Source organism: Dunckerocampus dactyliophorus, chromosome 9 (genome assembly GCF_027744805.1).
Source record: "Dunckerocampus dactyliophorus isolate RoL2022-P2 chromosome 9, RoL_Ddac_1.1, whole genome shotgun sequence".
NCBI lineage: Eukaryota > Metazoa > Chordata > Actinopteri > Syngnathiformes > Syngnathidae > Dunckerocampus > Dunckerocampus dactyliophorus.
Window position 1 is genome coordinate 14,594,338 of NC_072827.1, and position 25,788 is coordinate 14,620,125.

At 40.1% G+C, this 25,788-nt stretch overlaps 1 protein-coding gene across 9 annotated transcripts in view; it reads left to right on the plus strand.

Annotated features, from left to right (window-relative positions):
- tns1b (tensin 1b) overlaps nt 1-25,788 on the plus strand; it is a 172,390-nt gene that overhangs the window by 47,706 nt on the left and 98,896 nt on the right. For 8 of the 9 annotated variants that reach the window (XM_054786473.1, XM_054786479.1, XM_054786471.1 and 5 more), the window contains exon 3: nt 9,543-9,580. In XM_054786473.1, coding sequence (XP_054642448.1) covers nt 9,543-9,580 — 38 coding nt within the window. Of the gene's footprint in view, nt 1-9,542; nt 9,581-21,026; nt 21,572-25,788 lie in introns of those variants that run through there. The other variant, XM_054786476.1, reaches the window with a different exon arrangement.

Consider the following 25,788-nt stretch of genomic DNA (forward strand, 5'->3'; position numbering starts at 1 on the left):
GAGTGTTTTTATGCACTATGCACACATCTCTGCAGTGGTTTGCTTCACAAGATATCAGAAAGAGGCAAACATGCTGATTCCTCTTTTTCAAAGTCAAAGCTGATGTGTGTCAATATCTTGTTTTACCTGAAACACAACTATAATAGGTCTGCTTTCATGGATGACTAAGGAAATTAAAAATAGTCACATTTGAGAGACTGGAATCAGGATATTTACACTACATTTTTAAATGAAACGATTAAACAATTACCTAAATAGCTGTCGATTAATTGGCTAATGGATTAATAATCGATTCATTGATTAATCGTGGCAGCTTTAATCCCATTATTTTGTGAATGCTGAGAAGCAGAAACAACAGTTTTCCCTCTAAAAATGATTAGGCAATTGATTTGGTGCCCCCCTACCGGTGGGAAATCATTTTACATTCTCCATTACGTTCCCCTTGTTCTACAGGGTGAAATGGCTCAGGTGGTAGATTGGTCGTCTCCCAGTTGCTGGTTTGATCCTCAATCCTCAGTCGGTGAATAGATTTCAATACATTTTTAGGATATTTTAACATTCATTCTACATTTCGGTTCAGCTTCAGCATTCACACGCAATTTCTACTGACATTGCTTCATGTAGTTATTTCATCGAGTATTTTCTTTCCATGTATTCACAGCTGGCTCCTCAGTGAATGTTTTAATAACAACAAATTGTTGTCATCGCCCACTTAATTTCCAATTAGAAAGTAGAAGGAAAGCTACAGTATATTGCAGGAAGTTAACAGTTTCCATGATAAACATCCAGTCAGCACCCTGGTCCCACCAACCTTAACCTAGCATGGAAGAGGTGGACAGGAATAAAGAATATACGACCCTGACGGATGCACAAAAATCATGTGACAGTGGAAATGTCTGTTTTTGATAACTACAACTGCAGCCATGCGGAAGTGTGTGGTTGTTTGCTTTGGCTCGCAAAGGGGGAACATCTGGCTGCAAGCTCTCCAGATCTGACCCATGATGGTACAGCTCAGACAATAAAGAGCATTTCCTTCTATCGTATTGTTCAGTTATTTGATGCTGTTTGACAAAGCCACATTTAGTTTTTAACATGTATTGTGTGTAGGGCATGTAAGGTCTTGTTAGCAAAAGGTTTGTTCAAGGTTATTTGAAGTCATCATTCCTTCCTTTATGAAGTAGGGAGCGCAACATCAACCAATGTGCTTTTAATGCAAGTTTAAATTTGCAAGGCTGTTCTTTTGTAAACTTGCAAGGAAGATGGATATGCTTCGTAAAACTTCAGACTTCTTAAAAAGTCAAATAAAATCCGCATAATAATGATTATGGAGCCGGCAGTGTAAGCAAAGCCTTTGAAATAGGGATGCTATGTTGTAGTACACTCAAACGCAAAATGCAACACTTGTGTTTGCTCACCTTTTTCATGGGCTGAACTCAAAATCGAAAACTTATTCTTTTTTTGTGCACAAAAATGCCTTTTTTCTCTCTAATATTGTTCAGATGAGAAGAAGAGGATTCTGATTACAAAGCATGATCATTGCACCCCTTTTTTGGAGTGGCCTTTTACTGTGGCCAGCCTGAGATGGGTGTAAAAACTAATTTTTGTTGAGTGTATAACCGTCTGGTATAACTCCCCCTACATAAGAATTGGATTTAAAGAAGATATGAAGAAGCTGAGTGCACATTCAATAAAACAAACCTATAAAAGTCATCCAATTTGCTGTTTGCTGTGCACTCCATATTTTGCCTAAAGATCTGCATGAAATTGAAAGATTTGTATATCTTTTAATCACCATTCCTTAATTTCAATACATTCTACATTCCAACTGTTTAAAGGATTTCCATCCCTGCATTAATTAAGAAATGGGCAATTTATCAAAGCTACCTTTTATCCTGCTGTCACTGTGCTGTAGATAAATAATGTCATGTTGTGCATTTAGGCACGCTCGTGCACGTGACCGTAAAGGCAGTGGATTTTTTTCATCTGTAAAAGCTTACTTGTACAAGAACACACCATGACAAGGTTGCTATCTTGATTTAAAGAACACAACTAGTCATTAAACTATTGCACGTATGGAACTATAGCATAGAAACATCGTGATACATAATATATGGACCAGAATGCAACAGATAGTAGTTTGTACTAAATACGCCAAATACTCCACCTCTCAGTGGAACAGTGTCTCCCCTCAGCTGCTCTTGCTTACAAACAATCTGCAATCACATGGTCTCCTGATGACACAAGCGCATGGACTTCCTTTCCTCTCTGTTGGTTGCCAGGATACAAGGTGTGGGTTCAGTTGACAATAGCATGTTGACGCAGGTCAGGACTGCAGTTTTCCAGTTACAAAACAAGGAACTCTGTAATAGCGTATTTTTGGAGAGCTGACCTTGAGGGCAGGAAGTGACTTTTATTTTCATTGACAGGCGCAGCTCGGGTTAAACGAAGGTTTACGTACTGGGTGGATGAAAAACACTTGAGTAAAGGTAGCATGCAAGGAAAGACACGGTTATGTCCCAATAAACATATTTTAATGCTGTCACTCTCCTACTCAGTGGTGGAGTCGGAAGTGCTATAATAATACAACTTTAAAGTACACACTACAATAACAAGTGTGTGTGTGTGTGTGTGTAAGGGATAGTGGAGGTTATCATAACGCTTTTTCTAACTGGTGAGCTCACACAGCTGGTATGTAACAAGTCCCACTGAGACTTAAAACACACACGCACACACATAATTGGCTATATCGTGCATTAGTGTCATGCAATGAGACACATTCTTTAGTTGTGAAAACATTACTGTACCACAATGACCTATGTGAGGTTGATTCCCCCGTCCATGCAAAACTGTGGTAAAATAGTCACAATCGTTTGTGCGAGGTTTGTGCTGTTAAAACAGTCATTTGTGCTCTTTTTATGTATGAGTTATTAAAAATTCTTTCATAAGATAAAGTTCACCCAGCCCGATATTTGCTCCAAATTAAACAGCAGTCGTTGCAATCGTTTAAGCTAGGTTTGTGCTGTATCGATTGTACTGCTATGCCCTTTGAGTTGATAAAGATTCAAGTTTCTGTTGATGATGACATCACCCACCCTGACATGCTCTGACTGAAACCAAAATAGTGCCGTTCTACTGCACATACAGTACAATGGAAATAAATACATGTAGTTAGAGTGCCATCTGTTGGAAATGTTGCAGCATTACAACTATACATTTACAGTTGCAGGCCATCGTCAGCAACTGCACAATCTAAAGGGATCAAATACAAGACCTGCCCTATTTCATTGTGACAGTAATTCCACAATGACCCTGTTAGAGATGTTAGAGATGAACTTAATATTTGTATTAATGTGGTTGTACTTAGCAGTGGTGTAGAACTGCTCTACATCATACTGATACGTGTAGTTTGGCACCTTATTGGGCTAAATGAGAGGGGAAGCTATGAACACAATGATACACGTCCATCAATAGTGACCCGTGTTATCATACAGTATTATCACCCTGGTGCCCTGCGATTGGCTGGCGACCAGTCCAGGGTGTACCCCACCTGTTGCCTGAAGTCAGCTGGGGTGGGAGAAGCGGCATAGAAAACGGATGGATGGATTATCACTCTGCATGGACGGTGTACAAACTGCAACCATTTGTGTTAATTTCATACTAATTGGTGAATACAGAATGGCTATATTTTTAGCATTGACTCTCATAAGGGTACGTTTAAGGCAGTGGTTCTTAGTTATTTTCTGTCATGCCCCAGCGAAATGCAACAAAATGGAGAGCAGTGAAGCATACATGCCTATTCAAGCGTTATATGATGAGTACGACAAATTCATACATGTTGGCAGGTCTGCACTAATATTCAAAGTCCTCCCGCTCTCTCTCACCTGACAGTTCACCATGCCACCCCAGGGCGGCCCGCCCCACTATTTGAGAAGCACTGGCTTAAGCTTTGCGTCTTCTTGCTTGTTTTCAGACATAATGGAAGGATAAACATGATGTTCCTTAAGTTACTTGTTAAGCATGTCTAAAACCAATAAAATCATGAGCACGCACGAGCACAGTTGTATTGTTTATGGATCATAAAGTGCTAAATATACACTACCGGTCAAGAACACAAAACCACAGGATTCTGCATTATGCAGTACCCTTTGTTAGGCGATGGCTCGTGAGGGGTTCATCCTACAGCAAGATAATGACCCAAAACATAAAGCTATGCCGCAACTACGTAGGACAAAAAAAAAAAAACAATAGCAGTGGCCAGCACAGCCTCCAGATTTAAACCCCATCGAGCTCGTTTGGGATGAACTGGACAGAGGTATATTGTATTTAAAGAGGTTACATCATGTAAACGTAGGGCCAATCATGTGCTGTCTTTGTGATGTTCGCCACAAGGAGGCCCCAGAGTCATTTGTACTGAAACACGGCTATAGCCACTACATGTTGTACAATGGCAACGTTAACGTGATCCTGTGAAGTGAAGTGAATTCCACTCGTGGCGTAAAATTAAGGCATTAACCATGATTTTCTCGGGTACCTTCAAATGAACAGTCTAACAGCTGTAGACATAAGTTTCTTTTAAAGAATTTCCCATGACAAACACATCAGTTGAATGAAGGTGGAGCCTTTTTTTTTTTACGACAGAAACACAACACTTAGTTGCTAAGGGTTTCTGGAGGGAAACTTGATGGGATGGGTGGCTGAATGATGAAACCCCTGTATGAGTCATAATGGGGTATGAATGACAGATGAAATGGCAAAAGCCTTTTTACTTCACTTAGAGTTTTAATTCACAAAACTGGCTCGGTTTGGTAGCTGGTGGTTTCACATAACTATGACCACTGTATAAACACACTGTTAAATCTGACATTCTCATTAAAAACTGCGCATAGTTATCTTTCACAGACCCGGTGTACATGGACAAGGAGATGGCCGGGCAGGACAAAATCAACATTGTGACTTTGCCAACCGATACACTAGAAACCCATCTAATCGTCAATTCATCGCATGATTCAAAAGAGAGTCGGCTAACTTAAAATCAGGCTTATTTTACACAGTACTTGCGTAGCTTTAGGTTTAGCTCACCGTTTGATCTGCCACCAGAATGCAGTGTGTTTGGCCTAAAAGCTTCCAATGTATTGTATATCTAACTGGGTGCACTGTCTTTACAATTAGTCCATAAGGAAGGCCATGCTCTAGGATTGTGTTCAATTACATGTACGTATCTGGTGCTCACGTGTCTGTGAAGCTGAGAAAAAGGATGTAAGAGGAACAACGAGAGTGAGAGTGAAGGGGAGAGGAAATTCTCCAGCCCTGCCCACTGATTGTGCTCAGTGTTATATGGGGAGGAGTTCAGCCCAGCCCTGAGGGAGTACACGGTCATTCCAAGAGAACAGGGGAAGGAAATCGCCCTCCACTTCTGCATCACATTTTCCTTCCTCTCACCCACAACATGTAACATATCACAGACTGTCATCTAGCAACCGGTGTTGAATGCTCCTCATCGTCTCTGACCACCGCCCTCTTCACTTTTTCCCCCCGACATCTTAGGTCCACTAGGAACATTTCTGTTCTGTTGTTTTTCCAAAGCCCTCTTCCTAACAAGGTAAACTTCAGCCCTAGCACCCTCGGCCCAGCACATTCACGCCCAATATGGAAGTCAAGCATCGTTCCCATGCGGCCCATGTGGAGTGTTGTTTACTGGACACTCACATGCTCTCAGAGGCGCTGCATAACATCCTGGATGGAACATGCTTTTTATGTTTAGCAAACACATGGCAAAATAGGCTGGAATTCCTCATGCATGTGTGCATTCCTTTTGACTTATCTTAAAAAACTTGAAAAAAGATTTCTGAAGTAAAGTGACGACATCAAATCTGACCCATCTCCTGTGTCTTTGGTCAAAATGGCACTATTTCTGGTCAAACTTTCAGTTTTTACTGACAAAAACAACCTGTAAATGATTTCATTTAATATATGCTCGTCCGCTATGTATCTTTGTATATTTATCTGGCCTTGAAGGTCTATGTATATATTCAACGTGGAGCAGCAACAGTATTTAGCTATTAGAATATCAATATGTGATTTAAAACCATAGAAGGGTTTTATAAGAACGAATGAGCAACTTTAACAACAACACGCATATGCTTTTTATACGGCAATGATTCCCAATTGTTTTCTTTCAGTGAAATGTTTTCGCATATTTGCATTTACGTTCAGTTTGTCCTTGGTGAATTGCCATAGTCAGGAAGTAGCTACTGCCTTAGGAACATGCAATGCACCACTGCTGTCTCTTGTTGAGCCTTAGGAAATTTTTGCCTGTTAGGCTGTTATACTTATTATGCATCATCTGTTTAAGTGTAATGTACATTTACTGTAAATGTCGAATTAGTCATTTGTCATATTTGGAGGTTCCCCCCCAAGAGTTTGGCTCTTGGATGCGATGACATTTGCACTTGACGAGCAACGCATCTTGAGCTGTGTGAAAATGACAGGCTGAATAAAATCATGCGGTTGACGATAGACCATTGTCGAAAGTAGTCATTTCAGTGTTGGCTCGCCTTCACCAGCTGTTATCATCTTTTGATAAAATGCCCAAGCAGGAGCAGTGACATTTTTAAAATTACCTTGCAACATTATCCCAACTACTTCCACCCCCATCTTGCTCAACTCAGGCGCTTGTTCCACTTTTAGACTGACCTCTGTTTGTGGTGACATCTCTGTACACTATGATACAATACCGCAAAGGAACTCTGTCTTGGCAGGTTTCCATTTGTAATAATATATTATTGTGGAATTTCCCCAATGTGGGATGAATACAGTGTGAATACAGATGTTATCTTCAGGATTTTGTACACATTTTGCCAGTAATCAAAGCATAACTAAAATTGGAAAAAATAAAAAGCATAAAAAAAGGTTGTTTTTACTATATTGGAGGTTGAATGCCTTGTAATGTAGATGCTCCAGTGTGGGCTGAAAAAAACCCTACTCTGGTGTAAGATGTCATGGCATTTGAAACTAACCCTAGCAACTATTTAGTCCCAGAATGAGTGTGACGTGATGCTTTTCTTCATCTTGGCTCAGGCTCCCGGGGAATGTGCCATCATGTAGACCTTGCAAACTCAGGTCTTTTTGGGACTGTTAGGATTTCATTGTGCTGCAGTTATTTAACGGCCTGTAATTAAAACGTCAAACTGACTTTACCCGACAAATACAGTCTTTCGAGTACCGAATGCCAGGATGATGTCATAACATTTCTGTTGAAGAAAGTATGTCACTTTTTTTTTGTTGTTCAACCATGTCTGTAGACGCAGACCTCTGCCAAGTTAAAATATAAGTGGAACAAAATGTGGTTGTTCTGTAATAAAGACACATTACTAACACAGTTGGACTCACGCAGTGGATTAATAACATGACAGTTAGCCACCACCAACGCATGGAATTCTTTGTGTGGGCACTCGATTCTGCGTAATAATAGTTTTTTTAGGCGCTATGATAACCCAGACAGTGTATGAAAACCGAGGCATATCTTTGGCAGACATTTTTGTTGAAAACCGATTACTACGAAAAACGAGGTACCACAGTCATTTGTGGTAACTGTTAACCTAGAATGTGCACAGTAACGACGTGAGGGTTACCAGAAAAAGTGAAATATGCGTATATGCAAGAGACTGGATGACAGTTGCTTTTGCGAACAAACGGTTTATGGAAAATAATGCATTGACAAGAGTCTGCAAAAATTTAATAAAGGCAGTTTATCTTTCAACTTTTGGATTAAATGTGAAATGTCTTCCACAACTGAGTAAAAAGCCCAGCTGCATCTGTTCAACCTTTTTGGATTGAAAATGTGACTGAAAATCAACACAGACATCGACAAGAGTGTGAGAAGCGAGTTTAAAAAGGAGGCATACCATAAGTTGAATGTGCAGACAGAACATAGGACCCAATCACAGCAGATATTGCATTTATTATGCCTGCTTTGAAAAATGTGCCTTGAGAAAGGAAAAACAACTCATTACATAAGGTGTACTATGTTCCAGTAAAAGCATACAATCTCCTCCTCTTATTTGGAAAGCCTACGCCTGAGCACACAGAGCTGTGTTTTGACTCTCCGTCCTTCGAAACTGACAATTTATGAGCTGCCGGCCCAGGCGCTTCCCCTCTTGACCCTCATTTGTAGACCCTGTGGGAGTCCAAAGAGGGGGCTTGAAGCTGAAAAGGGAACCTGCAAATATTGTGTTGAAAGGAGCAATGCCTTTTATCGTGTTTGATTGGTTGCTAGATATGTCTTAACTCATACTCCCAAATAATGTTGGCTCCAATAAACACATTCACACATTTTAGTGCATTAAATGTGCATACAAATCAACATACACTCCTGGTCAAAATTTTAAGACCAGTTGAAAAATTGGAAGAATTTACATTTTGCACTGTTGGATCTTGAAGAGGCTCCAATTTAGCTTCAAAATGTAAAAAGAAAAAATGGGAGTGAGACAAAAACATTTCTGAGCAAGCAATTCATTGCAAAAAAACATTAAACTGAAATAGGCCATTCATCAGCTGATCGAAAGTTTAAGATCACAGCCTTTAAAAGCATTCATTGGTGCCTGCCGGGGGAACTGCAATGATGTCAGCCTCCCTCTGGGCTCTGGGGGCCTCTGGCTCCCTCTGGTAGACAGAGGCAGCATTGCAGCACCATTCATCCATCCATCCATCCATCCATCCATCCATCCATCCATCCATCCATCTATTTTCTATACCGCTTGTGCTCCAATTAAATGCTTTTCTCGGACGCAATGCATTATGGGAAACTACTTGTTTGTATATTTCTTAGGTATCCTTTTTGAGTGTTAAGTTGCTGTGCGATGAGTTTAGTGTTCTTTGTAAGATGAGTCAGACTGTTATATTGAGTAATGACCTCCTACAATTTCCAATGGGTTGAAAAGGTCATCGTGAGTTCTTTCATAGGTCATTATTGGCTCCTGTCAAATAAAGAGCTGCCTGGTCCTCGCAGACTCGTGCGCGCCATAATATTCCATTTTACAACATCGACATGTGTGGCTTATAGCCCGGTGCGCCTTATATATGTACAAATCTGTTTTTTCTTCTAAATTTAGTGGGTGCGGCTTGTACACCAAAATTGACCGTATATTGTAGGCTACATTTGTGCAGTTTGTACTTTGTGGGGCAGAAATAGACAGAACTGTACCTCCATTTCTGTCAGTGCAGCTTCAGTTGATTTTAACCAGAACTTTATTTTTGCTGATATTATGACAGTCTTGCGCAAAAATGCACTGAAAGTTTAAAGTTTTATTAGCTGATTTTTTTTTCAAAGGTAGCTTTCATTGGTGGGAATAAAACATGTTTAAACCAGAAAAGATTTCAAAGGAAAGTTCACTGCATTTTATATGAATGATTTTTCAGGTCTGGCACATACAGTTGCAAATGTATTTTATAATTGTAATTATAAGTCTTGTGATGACTTCTCTGTTTGAAAGATTGTTATGATAGGTGATGTTAATCATTCTCTACCCTTTTATTTTCTCTAGTGTGCCGAATTGCTTGTCACAAGAAATGTGAACCAAAGGTAAGGATCTTCCTGTTTTTCACTTCTGAAAAGTACAAACTGGTTGGTTAAATATCTAACCTAAAATCAAAGCCTTGCTTGATTTGTGTTGTTTGGGAAGAATAGAATGTAAACGTTGGCCAACATGTACAAATGTGCAATGCTTACACAAACACATACACCTGCTTACAGTATCTTGAGTATACAGTAGCCTTCATTTGGTTTCAATTAAAATAATTGCAAGCTGACAGCTTTGCCCACTCCCCTTTTTTACTTGCAGGAAATGCCAAGGGTACTTTGCAGTTTGTACCGAATACGATGGGGGCTTTGGCCATGTAGGGAAGGGTGATAGTAGACACTAACAAAATGGCAAACAAATTTAACAACTTTAAGAACTGAAAAGATGAAAAAATTATACAGTGGACGCCCGGTTAGTGTCATTAATTCATTCCAGAGGTCGACTCAAACAGAAACGTACCCTAACCGAATACGTTTTTTCATAAGACATAATACATAATATTATTGTCAGTTTCAGACACCCATATTAGCACAGAAAACAATTTGAAATTCATATAAATAACAATTGAAAGGGATAAATGAACATTGAAGCCGAGACTGGTGACAAAGGCGGCTGTGAAGCAGCAGGGACGAGGAGTGATGCCGACCTATTTCTTGAATTCAGTGGTGTCTCTCACCTTCGTTAAATCAAACTGCTGGCATTTGCAACTTTCTTTGGCTCCATTGTGGGTTATGCATATCATTAGAAAAGCTGAGACTTGTGGAACAGCTGTATGGCAGTTAACAAAGAACTATACTGTAGAGTGACGTCATAGACGGGTGACGTAGCTGTGGTACAGTGACTTCCGGTTCCAGTTTCCTTGCTAATAGCCAGCTGCTAACAAGGATGTTTTGTGATGAAATACGGTACACTCACGCAGTACATTAATAACCCGACAAGATACGCGACAAATTGTACGCTAACCGGGAAATGTACGGGAACCGAGGTTAAGTTTGTGTCTAAGATTTTTGACGTAAACCGAAAAATATGCTAAACAGGGCTTATGTAAAAAGTGCTTACAGACTTGAGCGTACTGTGAGTGGAGCGGACTCATTGCGGAATGTCCGCAGTCATCTGAGCTTTCATGGGCAGAAGCGGTGCTACGTTGTATTTTCCTGTGAAATGTCCGTAAAACACTACATTTCCCACCATCCTTGCACATTGTTTACATTTTTGTCTGTGGCCGGGTCCATTTTCAGTACTTTAGAATGTCATTCGAAAAATTTGGCGATGTAGTTTGGTGCCTAGCCCCACTACTCCTGCACTGTGAGAGTCACCGTTCACTGGTCAATGCTTTACAGAGCAGCAAAAATGCATATGTATGTCACATTAAAAACGGGTTGATGTGAAAAATACATGCTGAGCAGTGTTTAGTGTGACACCAGTCTGCGCAGTCACCTCTGCCGACTTACACATAAGTTCCGTCCAAGTATGTTTGTGCCTTAACCGAGGTTCCCCTGTAATGGACTTTGGTCTATCAAAAACTGTTAAAATATTGTATGTATTGATTACCGACCCTTAATTTTAATCCCCAGTGTGCGTGTCTTTCTATATATGATCTATAAAAGATGTTATGTGCCGCTTTTCCACTGTCAGCAGCAGGAGGTAGCTGCTGTGACAACAGTGGTTGAGTTTACGTGACGCAATTTCTTTGAGCTATGAATAAGCATGCAAAGATATTTCAAACTCATCTGTTAAAAGAATCAGGTTTCTGTTAAAATGTTGTTGGTCTCTGACAGTTACACTGACAAGTTGTACTGCAGACAATCTTCCACCACATCCTAAAGAGTTTTGTTGCTTCGTGACAATGTAATACCAGAGTGGGCTCCTTGTAGCCGTAGTTAAACTTCACAGTACATATGTTTTACATTTTCCATACTGATTATGAACTCCTTAACCCCTAACTTCACTGCTATGCGCTCTGTTTCAGGACAACCTTTTCTTTCTATGTAGCTATAGTGCAGAAGAAAATGTGATCATCGAAAGTATGTACATTTACCTCTTGATGAGCAAGCTCACGTTTGTGGGAGGAGTTCTTGAAACCTCGAGAGCTCAGAGGCTATATATACAAAAGTGAAACATTCCACCTCCAAAAATCACAGCAGCATTTCCTTCTCTAAACATTTCAGTTGAAAATGTCATAGCTTTGACAGGAAACAATTTGCTAACAAGCCAGAGATGAAAAACAAGGGAGTGACTACGAGAGGGTCTCGATTGCTATCAGCACCTGGCTTATGGGTGAATTCTTCTGAATCATTTGTTGGCCTGTTGTGCTATGTTACCCATTTATAATAACTATTTTCTAGGAAGACATATGGAACCTTCCCTTATATGTCTATGTCAAGGTAAGATGAATATCTACCCACATTTAACATTAACAAGGACTGATAATTGTACATCAGGATTGAGTCCATTTACGCTACATGCACCAGGGTTTCCCCTAGGATTTTTTTTGAAGCTGTGGTGGTAGGCTGCATGGGAGGGTGGACTGCCGCCGCTGTGTTGTGCCGCTGCTGCGTCTGCAATTTTTTTTATTATGACAAATTACAGTTTAAGTTTAAGTTTATGACTTATTTATTCATTAACTTATCTAACTTTGTTTCAACAACCAGCAGAAAAATGAACGGAGAACATTGCAAAACTCTTAATTTTATGGCAAAGTTGCTGAGATCGCTTAAAGTGAGAGTCTAAACTGTCAAGCCTCCTTTTGTTATCTGACCTATTCAGTCAAACAGTACTATGTGACTAGTACAAAAGTACAAAAGTGTGTACTATTTGATGCAAACCTATATTTAATTTGATGCCTGTTTCAGAGGAATACGAATACATGGGAAATTAATTGTTCAATAACCTTTTTTTTTTTTTTTAAGTAAATTAGCATGTATGCCATGAACGTGATAGCCACCTGTAGCTCGCCTGTGGGACAAACACGAGCTAGGTTGCTGCCGCCAGAGAGGCAGTGAAAGCCAGGCAAAATGTGTAAACAAAAATTGCACAAGGTCGAATGAGATTCAGACAGGCGATTCTGGTGCATGCTTATCAAAATAAAGCACACTGAAACATTTTTTGGATATTTTAAATGGTTTTCAAACTAATTGTGGTGAATATGTGCATAAATAATAAGTTATATATGTATCTATATAGCATCTATATAGATTCATACAATATATTACTTAATATTGTTTTCCAGTTTAGAAAAAAAACCCTAATTTTTAAGGTGTGGGGGCTTTTATTTTGTCGTGGCACTGTGCCATGATCAATTACATGTAGCGGAAACCCTGTGTACTGTACGTGTGCACGAATGCATCTCTGTCCCTTGCAGTTATGTGTTTATTTGACACTGGATGTGAAAAATGCTTTAAAGCATGTCAGCAAAATTTCACACCTAGATGAAGACTGGACTAAACCGCGAAGACAACATGAGAGAAAAAAAAAATGGATGGATAAATGAACACGTAACATGGTTATCACAAAGTTGTTGACGATGACGGAGGAGGAGAAGAGGAGGGGGCGCTATCTTCGTACTTTGTGATGAGTGCTTTCGTGAATTCAACAGGTTTTTTTTTTTAACAAATTGCTGCCGCTCGCAACTTTCTTTGGCCTGATGGCTGGTTATTTACAGTAGGAGTTGGACAGACAGTGAGTCACCAACCCGCAGGGTGCTTTGTTTGTGCACTCGATCCTGTAGAATGATGCAGTACGGGACAAACAGACCAGTTTGTTACTCGCAATATTGTACGAAAAGTGAGACAGAGGCAAAAGTTTGGCCAAAACCGAGTCATACCAAATTTGAGGCATTTGAAAACCGAGGTTTGACTGTACTAAGAGACAGGTCTAATTTGTGTGCTGCATGGGCATATAACCCGTCTATGGGGGTCTGCTTGTTTCCTTGACTCAAATACAAATTAGCATTATTTTTGTTTCCTGCTCTACAGCATGTTTGAGGGCTGTTTAGACTTTGCCTATATCCCTGAACGTCAGTGCAAGTAAGTTTGGAGTCAAAGTACCTCCAATATAACGTAGATATCAGGGAGTTGTGCTGTAATCGGCCATGTTTCTGAAAGTGTTTGTAATGTTTTAACAAGGGAGTGATGTTACTACCAACATCTGCCCACAATTTCCATTAAATGAAGGTCATATTCTGATAAATTGAGTACGATAGTGATAAAAGTACTTTGAGCTGCTCATTGCTCCAAGTTAGCTTACAGCTTGTAACAATTACGAACACGAATAAGATACTTGATCGGGTCGGAGCCTTGTGTTTCTTCCCAGGGACTAAATCTTTTCAAATGTTAACATAAAGACCTCACTGTTAACTGGGAGTGAGCAAGTCCAGGGTGAGGTCAGGGTACTACCCCTCACAGCAGCATTACCATATGCCTGTTTATTTCAACAGCATCTTACAATTGATTTCAGTCATTCTGGGCCCTGAACGAGCTGTAAACAGAACTCTGACATATTATCACCTTGTAAAATAGTTATGGCTGATGTGTTAACAGTTGTAGATTTACAATTTGGAGTTAAGTTCCTTGCTGCAGAGGGTTGCTGTGAATGGTGCGACACAAAGTTTTTACTATAACGCTCCAAAACCAATACACCACCCATCAGCTGCTCTTGGTCCAGTCGATGAGTAAGTGGCTTGCAGAAGGAGTTTGTCATGACATGTCGTCTTAACGTGTGCTTAGATACAGTTGAGACAAAATAAATAAAAACAGGACCACCCAGCCACTAACATCATGCTCAAGAATTGCTGGAAAGAATGTCAACATTGGTCCAACAGTGCTTGACGAAGACAAGTGGCGGTGCTGAGGAAAGTCCAAGCTAGGATCAGGTTGTTGTAGACCATCCAGTTACATAGATTGGGAGGGATTTACTTGAATTGCCAGCACTTTTATAATAGATGTGGTTTGTCCATTGGGTCTTTTTTATTGGCAAGTCTTAATATTATTTGTGTGTGTTGGTAACAGTATTTAACACTCGGTCTACCAGAATTCTGCAACTACTAGAATGACCATAGCAGTCATTTGGACTCTTTGTATATAATTTGGATTATCATTAAAAAGATCTCAAAATAAATTGGTGGAATAGGTAAAAAAACACATCAGGACACTAAATGAAAACTATAGTGATGGAGTGTTTGATTGAATCGACACAACAACACTTCTCTGCAATTACACATGCAAACTCGAACTGCAACCATTTTCTCTGAAGCAAGGCTAAAGCCTCCATAGCTGTCACCTTCTTTCTACTTGTCATTTTTGTCTCTCTTGGGTTTTGAGTGAAGCTACAGTTAGGTTTTAGCATCACAGAGCATAAAAAACAAACAGCCAATAGAGCAGGAGGAAGGGCGGGAAAAATGTAGCAAATAGTGAAATATGACACCCTCTGTAAAAAGCAGGCAGTCAATTTGCCTGCTATGGTCATTTGAGGTAGTAATACTCAGATCTCTTTTGTGTTTTGAAATTTTAATGATAAAACAATGTTAGAATAAAATATACACACATTTAGGAAAAGTCATGGTCCTATGGGTACATAGGTTTTTTTTAAACAAAGTTATGACATTGCAAATTATGAAAACAGTCAAAATGACTGCCTTGGGAGTTCGAGTGTTAAAGGACTGTTAAGTTTAGTTAAGTTGTCTCATAGTTCAGTGGCCCTCTATAAGGGGCCCGTTTGTGAAGCTGGATGTGAGATTTTCATTACGCTAATGTTCGAAAATGAATGTCCGAGGCATGAATGAGTCTTTCAAAACTCGCAAGTTTGTTTTACTGAATTGCGACTCAAGGGTACTCATTTCTGTTAACTCATTCACTTACTCATTCCTGGTACTGCTCGCTAAATTTAAAAAGGAAACCAGGTAACATGTAATTAATTGTGTAGCTGGAGGTTCTCACATCGTGGGGGATGCAAGGAGCCGGGGGGACTTTGTCACTGCCAGTGTTGTTCTGCTCCTGGCAATATTTGGTATCTACTTGCACAGTCAGCAGACAGGACAACAGGTTCTCAATAAAGACTCCAGTTGAGTTCTCTTTCAGAGCTTTGCTTTGAAAACTGAACATGCAGAAATAAAGCACCTCAATTATGACTTACATAAGTCATAATTATAATGACTATAATAGTGACTTCCTGCTTCTTAACTGTTAGAGTCCATGACTAAAATCACTGGTCTGGGTGTTGGTGAAATGTTCCACTTGACGAGCGGGGACTGTCATCTGGTTCTGCTGTTGCTTGGAAAAGCCCGAGTCAGACCGCCTCACCCAGGTCCTTCCCTGTTGTTCTGTTGTGTTAATTGCTTCTCTGTGTTTGACTTTCTCTTATGACTGCAAATGAATCCCTCTCTGTGCCACTCTAAAATAAACTAAAATATGCATTCACTCCTCATTTAAAGTATACATTTCAAAGTCCATCCGTCCATTTTCTATATCGCTTCTCCTCATTAGGGTCGCAGGGGTATGCTGGGGCCTATCCCAGCTGACTTTGGGCGACAGGCGGGGTCCACCCTAGACTGGTCGCCAGCCAATCGCAGGGCACATGTAGACAAACAACCATTCACACTCACCTTCATACCTATGGACAATTTAGAGTTGCCAATTAAACTAACATGCATGTTTTTGGAATGTGGGAGGAAACTGGAGTACCCGGAGAAAACCCACGCACGGGGAAAACATGCAAACTCCACACAGAAATGCCCAGGGGAGAATCGAAGCAAGGTCTTCCCGATCTCCAGACTGTGACTGTGTGGCCAACATGCTAACCAGTAGACCACCGTGCGGCCCCATTTCAAAGTCATATGATTCAAATGAAGTGTTTGAATAAGAAGGGGCACTGATGTTGTTAATTTACGAACAGGCTTCCTGTGATCTTGCTTACTGGGATTGGGCCCAGTAAGTGCAGCACACTAACCGTCTGAAAGTTTGTTAGTGAGCAACATTTGGTCAAACTACCAAACCAATTTCCACAAAACTTTGTAGAAGGGCAGGGCATGGGCCTAAGAAAAAAAACATTTTGAATGGATTTTTAGCGACTATCTAAGGAAGTGGGTATCTAAGGTGTTCAAGATGCTGCTGAGCCAAGCCGTGTCCATATGCTTTTTTGTTTACACGCAACTTGTTGGTCACAAAAATGAAGTCTTTGGGAAATAGTCTCCACTTTCCAAAATGTAGATTTCAACATTTGCTTGTGGATGCGACTCTAACTTGTCCATAGGTATGAATGTGAGTGTGAATGGTTGTTTGTTTGTCTCTATGTTCCCTGCGATTGGCTGGCGAACAGTCCAAGGTGTACCCAGCTGGGATAGGCGCCAGCATACCCCCGCGACCCTAATGAGGATAAGCGGCATAGAAAATGGATGTATGAATGGATGCTTGTGGATGGGGAAAACTTCATTTTTTAAATTTTTTTTTTGCTTGTCCCCTTTAAAAGATTTATCCTTGGTGAAGTACGTACACTGAACAACCTGACTTTGTGGTGTTGTAAAAGATACTAAAGTGAATGTATTAATCTGTATTATTATTTTAAATGTTAACATATATTTTATATATTCATATTTAATACAAAGTACCAATGAACATTAGTTTTAAATTGAGATTATGTACTCAATTCATTCATGCAATTTATTAATTTTAAATAGCAGTAACTTGATCCAAAGGCCACCAAACTGAACAACCTCAACTTGATTTTACTTCATCAGTTGAAGTAAATGTAACCTATAATAGCCTTGCAATTAAGTAAATCTACTTAATAATGGAATTGCAATAGTGTTAAGTATGTTTTACTTGAAACTAGTGACTGACTCGAATGACTATGAAGCAGTAAAATGGTCTTAAAACGCATTAGTAATAAGTAATATGTTTTTATATATTTTTAATAAATATCCTACAAGTTTATTTCAGTATAAAATCCTGGGTGCCATTCTGTTACCCGCTTTGTTTCCCACTCTGGTACTCTTTGTCTCATCGTTTCTCATGCTTGACATTAAGATGTTACACTAGAAGGACTGTATGCAGATGCAATTGTTGACTTCAAAATGCAGTGCAGTGCAGTGAGTGCCCTCACATTAACAAACGCAGACACAGGGGACATTCCTATGTCTCCCAGTTCAGGCCGGCCTCCACATAAAAGGCTTATCTCACATAAACAAGCATGTTGTTTTGTTAGCATAAACCATATGTCTACTCAGTGGCAGACCTTGCTTCCTTCCTGGCTCTTGTCATTAATAGTGAATTAAACATGGCTTACAGAGCTGACGACGGAATGTGTGACTTGTAGCTACCATTATGTGAATCACTCCAGGATAAGATCAAAGAGGAGGCATGTGTGTTAATAGGTTATAATTTGGTGCAACACATGCTGTATACACTTTCTTTTGCTGCAACTTGATAATAGTGTGCAAGACTGCGGGCAGTCTCTCTGTGCGTTTGGTTTTCCGAGAAGTCGCTGGAAGTCTCCCACGTTTCAAAACCATGCATGTTAGGTTAATTAATGACTGTAACTTGTCCATTGGTAGGAATGTGAGAGTGAACGGTTGTTCATCTATATGTGCCATGTGATTGACCGGTAGCTAATCCAGAGTGTACTCGTGTCTGAAGTCAAATGGTATAGGTTCCAACTCACCCCTGACCCTAATAAGGACACGAGGTATAGAAAACGGATGGATGGATGATTAGTCCTGTACATGAACAAAGGCCAGTGTGGTTGGGACCGGATATGCTGCTGCACTTGATACTGACCGTGATGCTGACTCCCTGAGTGCTTTGAGTGCCTTGTGACAGCCCGTGCTATTCGTTGAGACATTAACTGCAAAACGTAGCGTTATATGCTTCCACGCCAAGTTGCTGGCAAAAGTCTCTCAAAGACCAGAAAATCACTCAACTTGTTGCTATTTTTTTTAATATTTTTTTTTCACAGTTTAAGTCACCAAGAGGGTTTGGAACATCACCAAATCTAGTGACGAGTTGGCAAAGCTGGTTGAATATGAAAAGAGAATATCTTAAGGGTAAACCAAATCAGATCAGATTATATTTTAGTGGTGGAAAATTGAATTTCTGACTTAATAACAAAGTGTAGAGAACCAAAAAATGGAGTTGAGAGCTGACCTGCATGTGTATGTATGATAAGGTCAGCGCATACAGAATATCACTTTGCAAGTGGACAATTTTCTCATAATTACAATGCATTACTTCTCACAGCAACCTAATAATGGGTGAAAGGAGGTAAAATACGGAACCAAATCAAACCAAATCAAACCGGACAAGTGTGAACAAGTGTGCTAAAGACTAACTACACTTGACAGGGTTCTGCCAAGGGCAACTGTCAAATTAGCTTCAAATTTGTACTTTAACTCATAGCTAGAGCCCTACTGTTGATCACGAATACAGTCAAACCTTGGTTTTTAAACACCCATGTTTTTGAATGTTAGTTTAATTGGAGATTCTAAATTGTCCATAGGTATGAATGTGAGTGTGAATGGTTGTTTGTCTATATGTGCCTTGTAATTGGCTGGCGACCAGTCCAGGCTGTACCCCGCCTCTCGCCCGAAGTCAGCTGGGATAGGCTCCAGCATACACTACCCCCGCCACTACCCTTCTGAGGACAAGTGGCATAGAAAATGAATGAATGAATGTTTTTGTATGATACTGTTTTTGATAAAAAAAATTTGCTTTGGTTCCCATACACTGTCTCGGTTATCGTACGATATTGCGCAGAACGAACTTGTATTTTACCTTTTGACGCATTGAATCTTGTGGTATTAAAACAGACAGTATTGTTTAATCAGCCATCTTGGATCACACAGCCAACGTAGTTTACACAATACTGCAGTATCATGTAAGGCACATTCATTTGGCAAGCTCAAATGAAAATGTTACAAAAACTAGTTTATTTGCCGCATCAAGTTCCATCCTGGCGAAGAAACTACAAATCTGAAACTAAAAACTAGAAATGTTGCGAAGTTGTTGGTCTGGATCCTCTTCTTCCTCTCCGCTCCTTGCCATCAACAAGTCTTCAATGAAGTTAAAAGTGATGTAAATTCATTTATCCACTTTATTCATCATTTATAATGACCTCGGTCAGCGTGAGCCCCGGTTAGCGTGTTTTTCAGTTAATGTTGAAAATTTACGGCAAAATTTGGCCTCGGTTTGTGTACATTTTCCAGTTAGCATTCAACGTGATGCACGTCTTGTCTTGTTGTTAATGCACTTCGCGAGCCCAATTGTGTTCTTAATGTATTTTTATCACAAGACATTCTTTTAGAAGCCTATTAGCTGCTAATACATGAAAACAGGAACCAGAAGTTAGCTCTGTCGCCTACCTATGATGTCAACTCTGTAGTTATTGACTAACTAACACAGTCTGTGCTTTTCTTTTGATGCAAAATAACCCATAATGGCGCCAAAGAAAGCTACAGTGCCAGCATTTTAATAAAGCAGGTGAGAAACACTATTGCATTCAAGAAATAGCTAGCAAAACAAGGTGGTGTCCAACTGGCTGTCGCTGACACATCGCAGTCTTTGTCAACATTCGTCTTCAATCAAGGTAAAAGTCATAATAAATGTTCGTTTATCCCATGCATTCGTCATGTATATGCTTTTCAAAATGTTCCCTGCATATACAACTAAAACAGTAAAACCTGTTTTGTGTTAACAGTTTTGGCTTTCTGGAACGGATTAATTGGATTTTCATGATTTCTTATGTGAAAAATTGATTTGGTTAGAGTACCTTTCAGTTTGAGTCAGACCTTCTGGAACAGATTAACGATGCTAACTAGGATTCCACTGTATTTCACATTGTTTTCTGCATGTAAAACTATAGTTATTCTCTCTTAAATGTGTTTTTTGTTACTATTTGGGGTGTCTAGAAGAGATTAATTGGATTATGAGTGATTGCCTGTGGGAAAAATTGCTTCGGTTTTTGTACGTTTCAGTTTTCTTGGGACATTTTGGAACAAATTGATAACGAAAACCCAGGTATCACTGTACACTGCTTTTTTGTAACAGTTTTTGAATTGATATGTGAAATCACATGTTCTTGACGGCGTAACGCTAAGGTGCACAATGTAGCATGATTTACTGCTGGTGCTGTGAGTGTTTGAGTGTGACTGTGAAAGCTACTGGAGTGACTTGGTGGATTTCCTCACTGCTTCTGCTGACACGATTCAACTTTGGCCACGAAGTCAATGGACTCATTCTTAATATCTTCTCTGGAGCCTGTGTGCATGTGTGTGTGTGTGTGTGTGTGTGTGTGCATGTGTGTGTAAGAAAAAGAAAGCCAGCAAAGACACAAGAAAAAAAATAGAGGGAATTTGGGGGGGCGGGTGAAACGGTGGACTCATATTTAACCTGTAACTTGAGAAGCTGATAACAAGCACATATTGAAGAATACGCTTGTGAGTGTGTGAGAGAGCTGTGCATTTTGTTTTCCCTTGCTCAGGTCCACGTCTCCCCGATCACCATGGGAAATAGGGTTTGAAAATACATTTGTGTGCTGCGTTTACATCTTTCTCATGACTTGCACGTCTTGAACAAGAGGGAGGAGCGAGCGCAGGCGGCAGAAGAGAGGAAAAAACCTGTAACCCTGTAAGCAGACTTTGCCTGCTCATTCAGTGCAGTGTGCACCACTGCAATGTTTCCAGTTGTGGGATGTTAGGATTTGCCTCTGGCTGTACTTAAGAGAGGGAGAGACTAGCCAGACCTATTAGCTTGGAGCTGGAACACACACACACACACACACACACACACACACACACACACACACACACACACACACACACACACACACTTCTCCCTCACTTTCTGATGCACACTCCCCCATCTCTGCTGCAGTACGGTAACAGTGAGTGGATTTAGCGTTAACTGTCTGACCGGAGTCAACCTTTTAGGACAATGCAGCGCTAAAAACATCACACTTAAAAAGGAGACCAAAAAGAGTGACAGAGGATGGCCACCGCAGTGTTTCAGGTAAGCAGTTGTATTACCGGGAAAGCGCTGCTGCTTGTGTGTTTTTTGGAAATTCCGGCTATCCCGAATGTTGACAGCAAGAACTTAAAGTTGTGTATTAGTGTGATGAGTTTGCTGGATATACGATACGTAAACCTGAACTTTTTGAGGATGTTCACGTGGTATGCACATCAGCATCAGTGTGTGTATATTTGCACATCATTTCAATGTGCGAGCTTCTGCTGGATATGTTTATTTTTAGTTTTGGCCCATATAGTTAATATAGACTCTGTATGGCGTTAATGTATTGTTTTTGTGGGTCACAGGTCTGTGTGTGGTCCTGTTAGAATACATACATCATATAGTGTGGTTGGTTGCCCATATGCACACCTGGCATGACGTTAGCGGCATCTCTAAATATTTTTAACTTACCTCAAATTAGGGAGAAATAATAATAAGACAATTGTTTAGAAACAAAACACAACAGGTTGAACTGCAGAATGATCAGTCTGTGTTACTTCATGTGACACAAATCAACGAAAGCTTGAAGTGCAACAATGTTGTTCCCCACAAACTAAATGAAGTGATGAATGAGGTCTCTGCTTTGGGTCTCCAGAGTGTCGGGACCCTTGGGCAGCTTTGGTACAACTAACCACACCCTTCATGGCAGGTCCGTTGGGACGGTGAAAAAGAAAAAAAATGACTCGGACGCTAATGCAAACATAAATACAACTCAAGGCTGTCGTGCCCGGACAACGACATTATCCATGACATCTGGTTGTGAGGGAATGACGTGCATTCACTGGCTGCGAGCCCATGCTAGACTGGATTTCAGTGGAGACATTTATTATCATTATTAGCTGCCAGAGAAACATTGCTCTAGTCAGTCAGTCCTCTGTCCCTCCTTCAAGCAAGCGTGATAGATTTCAGTCCACAACTACACATCCAGCCAGGACATGGATATTGAGAAGTTCGGCCAGTCTGGAAGGAAGCTTTTTGAGGGTCTGTGCGTATGGCCATGTTTGTGTGAGTATGTAAGAGGGGTGGGGGACCAACTCAAGGATGGACCATTAAAATCCACCAGTGAGAGTTCTCATGCATTTCTGCTGATGTAATCCCCCCCATGTGTCTACCCATGCCAGTTTTGCATGTTCTTTAAGACTGTACATTGTAAAAAGGCACAGTCTGTGTTTTTTTTTTTGTTGCTGTAAAAATAGTTATGGATGTTGTGTTTCTTGGCACCTTGTAGACTCAAATAAAGCTGCATGAGTGTTCAGGTCAAACCTACAACTTTTTCAAGGAGGCTTGTGGTATGTTCAAATCGGTGGGACGTTTGTACTGAAAGTACACTGAACTATATTGACACTTTTGTTTTTGCTCCCAGCTTTCATGAGCAGAACTTAAACATTTTCTATGTAAAAATTTGTCTCAGTCTGTGTTAGTGAGCAATTCTCCTTTGCAGAGAGATTCTGATTATACAGCATGATTATTAAGTGTCTTAGGTTGGCCCCAATAAAAGGCCACTCTTAAATGTGCATTTTCTGTTGAGTGATTAGTAATGCATTTTTTGTTGTGGTTGCATTCAGAATAAGTAGACATTAAATCCCTGTCGGTCCATGAACACAACCCATAGTTCAGCTTTTGTTGTGTCTTTTTGTTAGCTTCTTCCATTTACTTTCCAAAATGTCTCAGCAAGCGCTAATGTGTGACTGTAACAGTTGCATTGTGGTTAGCCTCAAAATTAAATGGAGTAACTGTAAAGCCAGTTGAGAGTAAAATCCCTTTTTCATCAAATGCACCAAAGCTATAATATTTACATTGCATTTTGGACGCATAAACAGTTTGTTTGCGGTCAGTCAACATTTCTGTGTGCCTTATAACTCCGAAATTAGTAGTTAGTGCCACGGGGTGTTTGTAATCTTGATTTTTATGATGCGGAACACTTGGTACAGTACAGAGGAGCAACACGATCCCACACAAAATACATTGAGCGAGAGACAGGACATGTAACTACTTTACGATATAGTCACGTGTCTGCGTCGTAACAAGGACAGTGCAACCAGTGCTACAGTGCTAGTGCTTTGGCTTTTATTTTTTTATTATTTTAATTCTATTTTTATATATTATACCGACGTGAAACCATTCATTTAATACATCTTAGTAGTCTTGTTTTATATTGAGAGCAGACTTGTAACGTTCGGTTACGACTGCATCTCATAAAGTTTGAAGTCTGCTATTTTTTTGTTACTGGACTGTACTGAAGAGATGTGTGCAGAAAGGCTGTTTATTCTTATCAAGGCCACTTCAGGGAAGGCTTACAGAAAGCAAACCAATTTCCTCACTTTTGCAAAATGCAAACATACTGTACCTATTGTATGTTTACGCTTCATAACATAAGAGATGGGGAAGGCACTTGTACTTAAAATATAATGACAGGAACAAATCTGTGGCTGGGACTGGTCACTGACCGCCATTGTGCTATTACTATAATAACATTCATTTTCACGCAAGTTTCAGTTTCCCACAGGGCTGGAATTTACAGTATTTGTGGTGGTGGGTTCTGAGTTGCACAGCCATGACGTGTGTGCATGTAATTGTAATGTATGCTACAGGAGAAAGGAATAATGTGGGAGAGACCTAAAGTGAGGAAAAAGGATGAAAAACAAAACAAATATGTTTAGAAATGTAGAAAAATGTTGCTTCTTTAAGTCACAAATAAGGCGGAGCTGCCTGTGAGTGCTTTTAGATGGGAGAGGGGCCCACAGCAGCACACGCTACTCATTGAATAGCAATATGTGCTTTCATGTCAGTCACCAAAAGTCTGTATGTAATAAAAGCATTAAAAAGTTGCTAGATTTGTCGCTAGTTTCTGAATAGAATAGGTCTGAATACTCCCCCCTTGCTATGTTTTCCTATTCTTTGTCAGACCAGGGGCCTCACTTATAAAGCTTGCGTACGCACAAGATGGGGCCGAAAAGTTGCGTACGCCGTTTCACACGGTACCTATCGAAACACAACTTGACGTGAGAATGTGCGCACCGCTACTCCACCTTTGCAGTTGGCGTACGCACCTTTTGGAGACATGGCGGAAAGGTGACGCACATTCTAAGTGGTGAAGTGAAATCCATCCATCCATCCGTTTTCCTTGCCACTTCTCCTCATTAGGGTCGCGTGGGTATGCTGGAGCCTATCCCAGCTGACTTGGGCGACAGGCAGGGTACACCCTGGACTGGTCGCCAGCCAATCGCAGGGTGTGAAGTGAAATCATATGACATAAACATGCAATGGAAGCCAATAAAGATTTATCAATCATTGCATGAAAAGCATCATGCCATTATTGACTTAAAACATTTGTGGTTGTTATTTGACATGACACTGATGTATATCATTTGTCATTTATCATAGACACCATTGTGCACGAGCATTCAGTATCAGGACTAAGATTTATGAAAAACACAACGCAGCACTTAAATATTCCATCATTTTATTTTAGAATCGTTCGATGAATATTAATTATAACAAGCATCAGGTTGTCAATTAAATAATTCTAGGTATTAAAGCAAAAGTGCACTTTTTTAGAATTTTTCCCATCATTCACAATCCTCATGTGAAACACGAACACACATTTCTTTCCCTTTGGGGAAACGAGCTAGTATGAGCCAACTAACAATGCACGTCATGGGAGGTGGTTATTTTGAAGCTAAAGCCCAAACAAAAAACCCTCAGAAAAAAGGCCAACAGTGTTCCATTTACATAACTGACCTGTATATTAACCAGGCTACAGCGATATTGTTATTGTAGCAGCTAACACGAAAAAAACTATATTTATCTGGCGGAGTAACGTCACTCACAACGCCTCAAGCTGCTGCAACGGGACAGACGGAAGAGTGGATTTGATACTACTGGCTCTCAATTTTGCTACGAAGACTCAACAAGATGCTCGTTTGCTCTCAGCATTTTCTACTTGAGGAGTGGAGCACAACTGTTGTGTTGGAAGACACAGCCATCCCAATGAGAGCCAAGTGTGGTCGCTGTTTCTATGCTGCTGTTGTTGACGGAAGTAGTGTTAGCTATATGGGTTGTATCTGAAATCTGAAGTTTCGGTAATGTTTTAAATCATCAAAATACGGCAAGATACTGTAAGTCTTACTGTACATGTTATTGTCAATGTACTTGTTAATGCATGATCACAGCATGAATATAAAACAATAAAACATTGTTCGAGGTTTTATTTAGAG